This window comes from Plutella xylostella, chromosome 11 (genome assembly GCF_932276165.1).
Source record: "Plutella xylostella chromosome 11, ilPluXylo3.1, whole genome shotgun sequence".
Lineage (NCBI taxonomy): Eukaryota > Metazoa > Arthropoda > Insecta > Lepidoptera > Plutellidae > Plutella > Plutella xylostella.
The window spans coordinates 2,394,513-2,408,247 of record NC_063991.1 but is presented as its reverse complement, the minus strand read 5'-3'; the positions used below and the strand labels follow the sequence as shown (position 1 = coordinate 2,408,247).

The 13,735-nt window shown below is 37.2% G+C and overlaps 2 protein-coding genes across 2 annotated transcripts; one reads left to right on the top strand and one right to left on the bottom strand.

Moving 5' to 3' along the window:
- The first annotated feature begins 1,533 nt into the window (after positions 1-1,533).
- LOC119693332 lies at positions 1,534-5,075 on the top strand. The gene is made up of 5 exons (XM_048624261.1): positions 1,534-1,687; positions 2,471-2,695; positions 3,133-3,287; positions 3,798-3,975; positions 4,463-5,075. The coding sequence occupies exons 1-5, from the start codon at positions 1,666-1,668 to the stop codon at positions 4,903-4,905; spliced, it is 1,023 nt and encodes a 340-aa protein (XP_048480218.1). The 5' UTR covers positions 1,534-1,665; the 3' UTR covers positions 4,906-5,075.
- A 3,643-nt stretch (positions 5,076-8,718) lies between these two features.
- Positions 8,719-13,606, bottom strand: LOC105391641 (neurofilament medium polypeptide). The gene is made up of 6 exons (XM_048624067.1): positions 12,847-13,606; positions 12,347-12,529; positions 10,633-10,850; positions 9,915-10,226; positions 9,401-9,629; positions 8,719-8,975 (listed from the first exon to the last, which is right to left on the bottom strand). The coding sequence occupies exons 1-6, from the start codon at positions 13,026-13,028 to the stop codon at positions 8,888-8,890; spliced, it is 1,212 nt and encodes a 403-aa protein (XP_048480024.1). The 5' UTR covers positions 13,029-13,606; the 3' UTR covers positions 8,719-8,887.
- Positions 13,607-13,735: the final 129 nt, after the last annotated feature.

Here is a 13,735-nt window from a genome sequence, read left to right as displayed (position 1 = left end):
TTTATTATGATGATCATGATTGCATTTATTATAAGCGAATGATAAAAGAAGAGGAGCGGTGGTAGCCTAGTCGGTAAGCGGACGCTTCTCAAGCCAGGGATACGGGTACGAGTCTCGCGAAAGAATCTCTCGTAAAATGTTACCTAACTACCATCGGTGAAGGAAAACATCGTGAAGAAACCTGTATACCTATCTAGATTTAGCACATCTAAGTAGATATTATAATGTTAATCCACCAACATGCAGTGAATTAGGAAGGAAGTTTAGATTTTGGGGACATGCACATTGCACAAAGATTCCATTCGAGAGAGCCAGGTGTGACCCCCATATACAATGATAGAAGAAGAATAGATAGGAGAGGAATCGGAGCGTTTCCGCTCTAGTATAGAATATCATGTCAATGGAAAATTAGTTTTGTTGAATTTGATATGTGGTTTTGTAGGTAAGTACTAGACAACTCTGACGCTAAAAGCGAGTGTGTAAGCCGACCGCCGCCGTTTGCCGTAAATGCGTGCTGTGATCGTAGTTAATAATATTTATCGACTTGTAAAATAAATACATGTAACTATACGGAAGCATCTGTTCAAACATTTTACCGAAGTAAATCGTGCTAACTCAGACGGCCACTTACTTTGGAAAGTTTTTGAGCTTTAATTTTATGATATTTGCCAAATAGGCAAATAAAACTAGCCAAGTGAGGAAGTAACATTCACAGGTAGCATTAGGCAGCCCTACCCTACTAGCCCTATTTGAAAGTGGTCATGTACTACGGCCAAAGAAATTGTAGCCTCGCTTACTACGGCAATGAATGGGAGATTTTCTTTTGACGTTCAAAAGTTCCAAAATCGATCAATAGATGGCATCCGGCCTGTCGTTTTTTATGAGCTGCATTCTTCTGAAGCTGCGTACACACCGGGCCAACGAACGCCCAACGAACGCCAACGGTTATCCCAACGATGGATATTTATCATACATAATACAGGGCAGATTACAAAAACGAAGGCCAACGATATCCGTTCGTTGGCCTTCGATGGCAGCTTGAGGAGACGGTAGATGTCATAAATGCTGATGGCATACAAAGCTGTCTTAAACTAGTTATAGTGCCACAAACTTATCTGTTCCGGTGAGAGCGAACTAAATTGGTCCATACCTCATTACTTACTGTACTAATGAGTTTCATATTGACATAGATTATATGGACCAATTTAGTTCGCTCTCACCGGAACAGATAAGTTTGTGGCACTATAAAACTAAATATTATGCATAATAGAACAGCTAGTTTTTGTATTGGCTGAAAGGAATGGAATCCATGCCGCCTAAAAAAATATGCAGTGCTGTTGAGTATGAAGTATAATATGAAGTTTTACTAGCGCCATCTATAATCGGTTTTTGTCTATGGTTGTTGGTGGCTCACTCTTTCTGGCAGGCTGTAAAATGTAGGTAACACTGATCTATTATTCTGAGAATTAAGTTCACAGAATAGAATCTCAAATATATTATTTTAAGTTGGCAACATTAAATCGATTTCAAATAAACGTCAAAATTCAACGGTGTTCGCACTTTGTAATGCGATGTGTTTATTTTTGTTTTTGAGGGAATGAAAGTTTAGAAAACTGTGAATTTAAAATCATATTGACTGAAAACATTAAACAACTAAAAATAATCATGGAGACAACACTTAAAGACTGTAAGTCCTATTTACATTTGTCCCGCCGCAATCTTTAAACCAATACAACTTTAGGGACACACATCACATCTTTAATTTATCCCATTATCCAGTATCTAAAATATAACAACAACGCATCTATCACTCATAATACACCCTTCTATTCCTGGTTCTCACGAATGGAAACTTTGTCTCTAAAATACACACTTATATTGTTACGTGCCATTCAATCCGTCATCACCGGCCTACTTGAAGGAACGTTTTATCTTTAAAGACCATGTATATGGTCGGCCGATGAGATCCTCACAAAGATTTATATTAGAGTTCCCTTCACACAGTTCCGAATTCTACAGCAAATCCTTTACTGTTAAAGCCAGACGCCTTTGGAACTCACTGCCCTTACGAATCCGTAGTGCAAAATCCGCCAATGCTTTCAAAAGACAGGTTAAAGAACACTATCTTTCTTCTATGCCATAGAATGATAAATATCTAGTTATCATGTGTATCAATTTTATGCAATATATTATTTTTTATGTATGCATTTAAGTATTTATTAATAAAATAAGTAGGTTTTAATTTCTTTTGTCTTTAGTGTTTATATTTTTGTACAACTTCCTCATTTATTTATATGCAAAATTGTCTCTCTTAGCTCTTAGGGTTGCCTGGAAGAGATCGCTTTTAGCGATAAGGCCGCCCTTATTGTATTATGGATTTTAAGTATTAAATGTTATTTAATGTTTTATGTACAAAAAAGTTATACTACTACTACTACTACTTATAACAACAACAAAAATTGTCTTCCAGTGCTACAAGAGTTCCAGCAGCTAATCTCCAAGATGCCTATGGAGGTGTGTTGCGTGACCGTGCTAGCTGAACTAGGGCTGCAGTGGAAGGCCGTGACCCAGGCGGTACGCAACGCCCGGCTGCCGATGACGTCGGCCAGTGTGGCCAAGATACTGACCAGGCACGTGTCGAGGAGCCTTGAGGCTGAGGAGCTGAGTGAGATTGTGGCTCAGTTGAGGATTAAATGTAAGTTCTTTGCTGTGCATCAGCTTCTTTTATTTCTTCTCAATGACCAAGCCTTTGTGAATGGTGAGGCATTCTAATTATTGGAAAAAAATTGTTGAATGAATATTGAATCTGCATCTGCTTTCTCAATTTTAGTATAATTCTTAGACAAACCTAATAGATTGCAGTATAACTCATTCTGAGCTTTTATTCCCCTACAATTTTACAGACAAATCAGTCCCACAATCCAACCCCGGTTTAGTTTTTAGGGTAACTAACCAATTCGAAGGTGTATTTTGCACTTTCTACTTATGAACTGGTAAATAAATCTACTCTACATCTACACTTAACATTTTTACACTTATTCTTGTCCATAGTATAAAATAGCCTTATAGTTCTCCCCATACAAAACACTTCATTTGACATTTCTTACACGAAACAAAAAACCCATCTTCCAGTGATAGCGACCTCATCATCCTGCACATGGCACGCCATCACCCTGTCAGAGCCGGTGAGCGAGGAGGAGCCAGTAGCAGAGTGGTGCCGGCTCGTGGGCCACCGTGCTCAGCTCGCGGCTAGGCGGACCGTGAAGAAGATTAACACAAGGGTTGAGGTGCGTTCTGAGAGTCACTCGCTGTGGGTGTGTAAAAACATGTTAATAGCTAAGGCCCTATACAGAAAGAAAGCTGGCTAAACCTGTGCTGATCTGTCAGTTGAATACTAAACTTGATCTGTACCGTGAAGATAGTATTGTGGCTATAAGAGAGGCAATTGACATTAGTAGCGGTAGTATAGAGGGCCTTGACGAGAGTGCGCTATGCCTCCTGTCCTCAGCAATCTCTCTGGCCTCTGTCCAGCTCAGGCCTTGCGCTGTGGACTGCCATGCACTCGAAGACACGGTTTCCACTTGAACGTGATGCTTGCCTCTGTGCAATCTGTCTGTCTGCAACTCATATTAAAAATGTATGCATAATGATAATATGCCGAATACCTGGCCAGCAAGAACCAGGGGTCATGTCGGGTACGACAAAGCTATTTAAAATAACATCTGGTTTTTGTCAGTTAGGTGCACAGTTCATTTGCACGAGTAGTATGTCATATCCATACTATCCTCTCTCCCCAGGTCCACACGGCCAAGTTCAACGACTTCCTGTTCCTGTCCCTCCGCTCAGTATCGGCGGGGCGCGCGGGGCGCGGGGGGGCGGCGCGGGGCGCGCTGTGCGTGTGCGCGGCGCCGGCGCAGCCCGTCGCGTTCGTGACCACCCTGGCGAGCCGGGCGCTGCTGCAGGCTGCTGTGGAAGGTACTTAGAGTCTGTTTTTTAATCTCAGATACTAAATTGACAGATTCTGAAAAGATAATCAACAGTCGATGGTGCCGCCAATAGAACGATACGTTATTTAATCGGGGGACAATCGAGATAAACCGTTCAGAATCTGACAATTTAGTATCTGACTTTACTTACACAACATACTGAGAAACTTTCATAAAGGGACCAAGTCTGCAGTGAAGAAAAACAAAAGCTGCTTTACTGTGGAAGTCACTGTTAAATTTCCACCCTTCTTTTTAGCTTGTCGTTTACACTACAATGCTACTAGGGTCTGGCACTGTGGTGAAAGGATTGGCCAGTCAGAATAGCGTCAGTTCCTAACTGCCCAGGCGAGGTCGTTTTTAAAGTACAGTTGATATGTATTTATAAGAATCTCTTTTCGTACAACTCAACTACCCGTTATAAATAGCTGTCCCTAAACATAAACAAACATAAACTATAACAATCTCTCTGTCCACAGGCCTCGGCTACAGAAAATACACGAACGCCGACCTAAACGGGCGCGACCTGCAGTCCCTACTCCGAATCGTCGACCGCACATGGAACACGCAGCCGCAACAACTGACCGAAATGCCGGAGTACGACCCCCAACCAGTCGTCACCGAAAACGGCATAGACTTCACTAACAGGGCTTACAACGCACAATACGTTGAGAGCATCATAGGGGCGGATCCACCATTGTTAAACAGCCTAGAGATTAAATCTGAGAGGCCCTACGCTCACCCGTCAAGGTTAAAAAAGAATATAGCTATAGGATTCTCTCTGAAGACTGAAAATTTGGCAGAGACCTTGAAACATTGGGTGGGGGTGATGGCTATACCGCCTACATCTGATTTTGTGAAGATATTTCATGAGTTGAAGTCGAATAGGATTACGTATCATAGGGATGATATGGAAGATTGATGAAGGATGATTGTTGTTTTTAAAGACTAACGAGGGAGGGTTTAAAGGTAAGCGTGCGACTATCGGTATCGTAGGTATGGAACCAAATGGATTGTCATAAATGTATGGAGAAACGGCGTCGGCAATGCCGATGAAGTGGACGCACTTGTGTGAATTTCTACACAAAGAATACCTACCTAATACCTACTTAATGAGATACGTCCGTTGCGTACGATGCCGAAAGATGAACGCTTACCTTAAGGCTGCGCTAACAGAAGGCTAACGGTATGTTTACATGCATAATATACGCTGCAAATATCGTCATGTGAGCGCTATAAACTAGCAAATTGTGAACCCTCAGCACTCTAAACCGATAACCCAGTTGGCGGCGAAAAGTTTTCCTACTGGGAGCGCAGCCTAAGCCCTGCATTGTATCCAGCGATTGACTAGTATCTAATGTAATAATCACAATAGATTACTTGTAAATATTCTTTTAAAATACTGTGTAACCCACTCAGATAAAGAAATAATATGAAAATGGCGGCTATTTATGTAGTGGGAGTAGTTAGGAGTACTGACTATTGACAGACCTACAAAATAGATTGAGATGCTTGATCATTGATTGGATTTGGTAAATGACTAATTAGGGAAACGGCAGATACTAGATGGGTTCTGCCGCCATTTAATATATTGTATCTTTATTTATGCGTTATACAACTTTTAATTGATACCTGAATAAATAAGCTTGCTTTTGTTCTAATGATAAAAATAATTTAATTGTATGTAAAATAAAAAACAGTGAAATACAAATTTTTGTTTTTATTTCAATCGTCATTTAATCAAAACTTTTAAAATTTTTGTACATCAAATCTTACTCCGAGAGGGCTTGGCCAAAAATCTTATTTTAACTACATTCATTGTTCTGTCGGATAACCAATTATTTTTTTTATTAAAAAATACAGGATGTTGTCAAAGTGGTATACTAAACCGAAAGCCGGTGAGTCATGGGCGACTTTTTGCTATGGGAAGAAAAAAAATATTACACGGATATTCAAAACTGTACAAAAAATGATCAGAATTATTTTCAAAACTGCACAAAAAATTATCAGAATGACATGCTGTGTGGGACACCCTACGGCTTACTACTTTAGCAACATCCTGTATAAGAAGATGTATCCGACAGACGTACAATATTACATCATATGCAACATGGCAAGAATATTTCACTAACTATAACGATGAAATCTTAATTTATTTTAGGTTATTACAAGAAAAAACCCTTTGAACAAGCATTTATAAACACATTTTTTCAATGTACAGCATGATTAAAATTAAATTAATTTGCGTTTTTTCTACATGATATGGAAGAAAAAATTAAGACTAGATAATTATGACATTCACCAATAAAATGATTAACAATTTTAAATATATTTTATATTGGAATCAGCTTGTGGTGTACATGGTACAATTTGATCAGTGACTCCTCCTGAAAAGAACTCTGAAATCACCAAATCTCGTGCCAACGGGGAGTATCACTGATAAGCGCCCACCTGTATAAAAACCATATCGGCCACAGACGATACCAACAAATATATTTTAACAAATAAATTTCTTAATAGAATTCTAAATAACATTTAAACAATAATCTTACAATAATATGTGTTAGGCATTAATTTCATTTTAGAAACCAAAAAAACATACTTATATGTATATGACAAAAACGAAATCAATAAGAATATGTTAAATAAGGAACAATCTTGTATTATACTTAAAATTAAAATAAATTCCCATTTATAACTTTTAGTGTACCACAAGTACTCAAGTTATTATGTATTATAGGGTGTTGCAGAAATGGCAATATTGCTAGCCAATAAAAAAAATAAAAAATTCTGCTCCTGCAGAGATCGATCTAGTGACCCTCGGCCTAGCAGTCAGTCACTAACCACTGTACCATCCGGTCTTCAAACACAACTTACGGCAAACAATACACCATTTCATACAACCCCTATATTTTAATTTAATTATGGCAACACCTTAATTTTAATGCACCAAAACAACATTAATAATAATGTAAATGACACACTTAAAGAGATCATTAAACAATATAACAGATCTTCAAGAGTAAAATAAAAATATATTATAATAACTACATATCGGACCCAATAATATAGGGGCATAACTCAAAAACTTCTTTTATTTCTAGATTTTAGGTGGCTATTTTTTACAAAAACTAAACTTTGTTTTTTTTGTTGTGTCACTATATTAGCGTAACGAGAACGATACATTATAATTTACTTAATAGCAAATTTGCCGTCTTGTGCAAGGCCTGATTAATAAAATATGCATGATAATAATAACAGTCGTAGGTACAGTACAATTAACACAAGTTGAATAAATTCGCGTCAGTGATTCATCCATTCGGTGTGCGATAGACGAATTGAAAGACGTTACACCCGCTTCCCACCGAGCAAGGGGACCTTAATAGTATACGTTGTGTAGCGGTCAACTTACGTGAATTGAACTGTACCCACATATGTTTCTAGGAAAACTTTGAGAAATACGTCAAGTGATCAATGTAATTAAAAAAATCAATATTAAAAGTCAAATATAAAACCAAATAGCAACTTCTTACATAAAACTAACGATAAAATTGCACTCATACATTTATAATGTCAAAATGCACATAAAACCATAATTATAATAATAAAATATGTGGATATACTTATATTACATAAGTGAAACATGGTATTATGTACAAGGAAAACATATTTATGATATGTGTACTTCTGTAAATGTTGAAAACGACAACTATTAACTAGTAACTAACTAGTAGAATCTGTAAAATAAATAGAATAGGATAGAGGATACCATCCATACTTTTTAAAATGTTGGGAGTTTTTCAAAAAACAGTGACCAGTTTCACATGTTACATGTTATAATATACTTCCTATTCTATTTACTTACTTAAGTTTATTAGTAACGGCAACATAAGCTGGGGACTCCCGAAATATTTTTAAGCTAAATAGCTGAAATTCAACAACATTTTACACTTTTTTGACTAGCGATTTCGAAATTTTTCGTACCACGCACATGGTGGTATTATATTCTCAAATAAACAAAAAATATATAATTATATCTTAGCACCTTTGAATGGGAAAGCAAACTAAACCTCATAATTTCATAATAAAGCTATCATAATATAACTTGTGCGTTGTATTTACACATTTTTTTTATATAAAAAAAACACTAGCACACATATATTTTTAAAATCTACAACACATTGATTGAAACATGTCAACATCTTACGGTCTACAAAAATTGAACTCTATCCTAAGTTTTTTTTTACAAAAAAGTTTTTTTTTAGATTAAAAAATTTCGTTTATTTTTTGTACTGATTACGGCCAATCATTCTGAAAGTTGGTACTTTTCTTTACTAACCTATTAAATCACATTCCAGCTACATCACAGTTCTTTAGGACCCTGGCTCCAATAATATAGTTGTATTTGAGACAGGACAAGACAAAAACTATGGATCACATCCGCAAATAAAGAAAAAATGACAAAATGGCAGCGAGATACTCATGATATCTCGCTCTAATTTCCTAAACTTATGCATTTTCTCATTAATTCTTAATTCACAGGTGTTGTAGGTATACTTAAAATAGAAGTCTAATTTCAATTGACATATTGATTTAAAAGATTGAAAATATGAAAATGATTGTGCCCCAGTGAATTAATTTATTATATTCTTATGCATGTGATGCTAAGATACAACTTAATTTTGTTTTAAGCCTGTTCATCTCAAATACAACATATTTTCCTACCTTCTTTTTACTTAGCTTTCTCTTACAAAATATGCGCCAAAATACGGACTTTAAACCTTACAAACTTTTTTTATCACCCCTTGGACTGACAGAAGAAGTGATTCAAAAATACACAAAAAAATCGTATGATTATTTACCGTCTGCCAAAAACTTACTTTTTTAACTAAGCATGAACCGTTTTACACGGATTTTTCCTCGTGTGACTTACGTGTTTTCGGGCGCACCACATCCTCGGGCACCAAAATGTGGCTTAGCGACATGTGCCTCCTGGAAAAAAAACGATAGCTTTTTACTATTTTTTACGACAGTCTAGAACATGATGAGTCACCTACTAATAGACACAAGTTGTTAATTGTATTTATATGAATTATAACGCAGAATGAAGGTGCTGCGCACAATCCTGCGAGGATTATTGTAGTATCTTTAAGCTTGTTTTTTCTTATGTATTTTACCTATAATTAAAAAAAAAAAAAAAAACCATCACCACCCGATTTTGCTTCATATTTAGAGTAATTATAGAGAGTATTTCTTTCTTTAAGTGGTAGCTTAATTAAAAAGGTTTAAACGTCTGTACAAAGTCAGTGTCAGAAATACAATAAAAAAGCCTTTTTAAACTTATTTTGGAGGACTCTACACTACTTTTGCTACATCCTGTTCAAAGACCAAGCTTAACAGCTAATAAATATACATACCTCAATCCACGCTCGCCTCGGCACGGCAAATTGCACATAGAGCATTTCCTCCAATCGCCTCCCTTCTCTTTTTCACCATCTTTCGTCTCTTTCTTGCTATTTTTTTCAACGGCGTCAGTCGTTTCGGTAATTTTTGCGTCATTTTTTTTCGTGTCGCTTTTATTCTGATTTGTGAGTTGCGTCTTTGTTTTGTCGAGGCCTTTTGCGATCTCCGCTTTGGATTTTTCAGCTGTAATTATTAATTATTGAGAATAAAATACTGTAGTACAATATAAATGATCTCAAGCAACATACTCTAACTACTAGTAGGGGGTAGGGGGGGAGAGCTCATTTTTTCTTGTACATAACTCGTAAACAGTGGGTGTTTTAATGTTATGACATAATTATTTATCTTATTTTTTTTGCGTGGACATATTTGTGAGGCTGATGATACTGGCTACTTTTATGCCTTTACCAATGTTTTTAACTAATTACAACCATGCTTAAAAACATATCAAAACAAAATCATAGTTACCTTTACTCTCCTTAGCAGCTTTAGATTTGACTGTACTTCTATTATCTTTGCCAACTTTAGCCGCGCTGAAATCAATCGGTTTGAATACTTCAATATTCACTCGGCACTCTGGCAAGTATGGTTTTGTGAAATTCACGGGTTTTTCCACCGCTCTGCTCTCAGACGCTAGATCCAGGGGTTTTATTTCTGTTTCCATGGGGTTGGAAAGTTTGGTGGGTGATGTAGTGTCTTCGAAACGGGTTATAGTTTCTGGAGCCTTAGGTTTGGTCGCTGGCTTCTCTTTTTCCGTAGGTTTGAGTTTGAGTCGCGGTTCTGGAATGAGTTTGGTTTTCATTAATAACATAAACATTATTATAGTCTTCTGCTGGACTAGGGTTTGTGACCGAAGTGAATGGATTCCCGGCTGGGGCAGATATTTGTTCTCGGGTCTTGGATGTGCCCGTAAAATGGCAATAGGCCCGCCCCCTATTACATTGGGACTAACATGACACTGGCGAAAAGTGGGTGCAGCAATGCACCTCTGCCTACCCCGCAAGGGAGTACATTAGTACAAGGTGTGAGTGTTTGTGTGTGTGTGAATGGATTGGGCAGTCATATGAAAAAGTTTTCACACATAACAACATGGTAGGTACTTGATAAACTCTTGAATATCTCGATTTAGTCACTATCGTATAGGTAGCTGTAGGCACCTTCTACTTATCATGTAGAACCACCTCACCTCTCCCAGCTGTAACAGCAGACAGATCAGGCACCCCCATAGCCCTATCCGACTCGTCACTCGGGGCGCCAACGGCCGGGGAAGCAACTCCGGGGCCGGCAACTGCAGGGGCGCGTGCGGGGGGCGCGTCTGCCATGCGGCTGAGGGGCGCCTCGTCGCTAGAGCCTTCTGAGTCTGAGCGACCTTTGGACTGACGCTTCTTCACTTTCTTTCTGAACCTGGAAGTTTGATATGTAAGTATTATTAATTTAATGGTCAGTTTCATAATCAGTAATAGTGTGGGTTAAACGAAAGGGTGTGACTCAGGGGGTGTATCTAAGTATCTGCACCAGAATTTCTCAGAAATGGTAATTGTACTCATTCCAAAACGGCTAAAATCGTAAGTAATATTATAAATTCGAAAGTAACTGTGTCTGTCTGTCTGTTACTCTTTCACGCCAAAACTACTGAACGGATTTGAATGAAATTTGGTATACATATGATCCATACATATGGTGGTAGACCCTGAAAAAGAACATAGGCTACTCTTTAGCCCGGAATTCCCACGGGAAAACTTTTTAAGGTAGCGAAGCTCGCGGGAACAGCTAGCAAATAAATAAATATAATTATGGCAGTGGGGCTTGACCATCTGACTACCCCATGGGGGATTACAGCTGTGAGCAAAATGTATGTACAATGTAGGTAGAGTTCATTTCATTTGGGAAGATATCAGGCCCTGTAGCACGGGGCGCTATTAAGACGTGACAAACGTTCTCCGTCGCGCTCGCTCTTGATGCTGCCGATGTCAGTGAGCGCGATGCAAAACTCTTGTCACGTCTTAAATGCGCCCCTACTAGCCCTTCTGATCTTTTAAACGAAAATGTGAGGACTAAGGTTTGTCACAGTCACAGTAGATATTATTATGTAATTTAGGAGACTTTTTGACACCCTAGAGTGGTGATAAATAATACCTCATAATACACATATACCTACTTTGATGCACTATCAAAATAAATAACAAAAGCAAGAAGAGATAGTGATATTTTTACAGAGATAAAGTAAAGATAAAATAAATCAGGAAGTTTTTATCATCATAAAGTCTGTTACAAAATGTGTATATTGCATGTAACATAATATCTGATTAATTTCAAGGACACTACTTATTATGAAGAAACATATTGTAGTGGATTATTTTGTGATATTAAATTAGTTTATCTTGGCATGACTTTAAAAAGTTCTGTTTAAAATACATAACAAGAATATATTTCATCCCACTAATGACAAAATAAGGCTGTTAAAATTTGAGAAACATATCAATATATTATCACATGTCCTATTTAATAATTTTGGGGATTTACTTTAAAATGGCATTAAACTCAAGGCCACCAAGTGAGAAGCAACTCAACACACATTTACATACAGCCACAGACAGACAGACAACTTTTATTTATAAATGCAAATTAACACCTATGTCTGGTGTGCAAATTTTGAAATCTTATTTGTTATTAAAATTTGTTAATTTACATACTGAGACAAAATTTACAGTTTCATTTGTAATAATGTATTATCTAGCTATGATTCTCCTTTTCAACTTATTCCACTCACTAATACATTTCACAACTGAAAATTTCATGATTTAAACACTTGGCTCTCTTGAATGGAACTTTTGTGACCTTTGTGTATATCCCCAAGGTCTAAACTGCCTTTAAACAAGATTAGCTCAAAAAAATATTACCGTTTCCTAGGGGGTTTGTATATCGGCACAACAGACTTCTTGATCTCGTTGTTGTTGAGATTGATCAGTTTGTGTTGTTTCTTGTCATCTTGCTCGGTGCTGCTTGGGATGCTATCGCTCTTGTCGTACGCAAACAAGTCCGTTCCATTGCTCAGGTCATTACTGTCTATCTCTATTTGGTCACTGGAAATATTTAAAAAAGTTGGATACTGTACTTATTTAAAATCTTAAGCCAATAGGAATCATGTTGGATGGACTGTTTGCTGTCAGGTTTGTAGATAGATGTATAAATTGCGATTTGTTAACCTCACACCAAACTGAACATTCTAACAAAGATATTATAAAAAAACAACATTTACAAATTCTCATTAGAGTAAAAATTCACACTTTACATATATTTAACCAAGTAATGTATCCTTTTTTAACTTGACATGGTCACAAATTTAAATTATTATATTGATATTTTTGGAACACTAAACAAATCTTCACTCTCATCTCACCTTTGATCAGAGATATCGCTCTGCGAGCCGGCCTCCAGGCTTTTGATCTGAAACGTGATGTCTATCCGCTTGTAGATCTCCTCGGCGATGTGGCGACACTTCTCATACTTGGAGCTGAGCGGCGCCAGCCCCTCCCCGGCCATGGGGGGCCATACTGCCTGCTTATTCTGAATAGCTGACATATTTGTCTTACCCCCTTTGTTCAATTAGAACTTTTGTATTTACAACACTTGGTTCTTCATATTCTTATTGGAATCTTACACGAGACGACAATTGAATGGTAAATATAGACAAATTGAGCGTTTCACAGTTGTTTTTCATTAGTTTCAAGGCGAAATATGTTGGAATTAATAAGAAATCTTTTGTGTGTAAAAATTATGGTTTCGCGCGACGGATTGTAGCTGGCTCTGCACTGGGTCACGATTCGTTATGTAAAATATGACGTAGCGATCGTAAAAACGAAGGTTTTGTACGTTTTTTCTAGCTAAAAGTTAGAAAAACCTGTGCTGGTGAAACAAAGGATCGTTAGTCAAAGATTTTATGGCACCATTACGCGGTCACTGCTTTCAGCAAGCGAGCTAAATTGGCTTCACTAAAGACTAGATGCATGTGTGATTATTTCACATTTCTTAAAACTTGTTATTCATAACAATAATTAAACAAATAACACTAATAAAATAAATAAAAACTACGAGGCCTTGCGGCTTTTTTAATTTTTGACGTTTTGTAAATCGGTGTTGCTTGACGTTAATTACTCATAAAAATATTTTATTTTATTGCTTTCCATAGACAATCGCAATAAAAGGAAGTTTCAACTGAGCGCATGTGCCGTCAAGTGTGTGGCTACCCTAATAAAAATAAATTCTTAAAGCTTGGTTTACACGATACG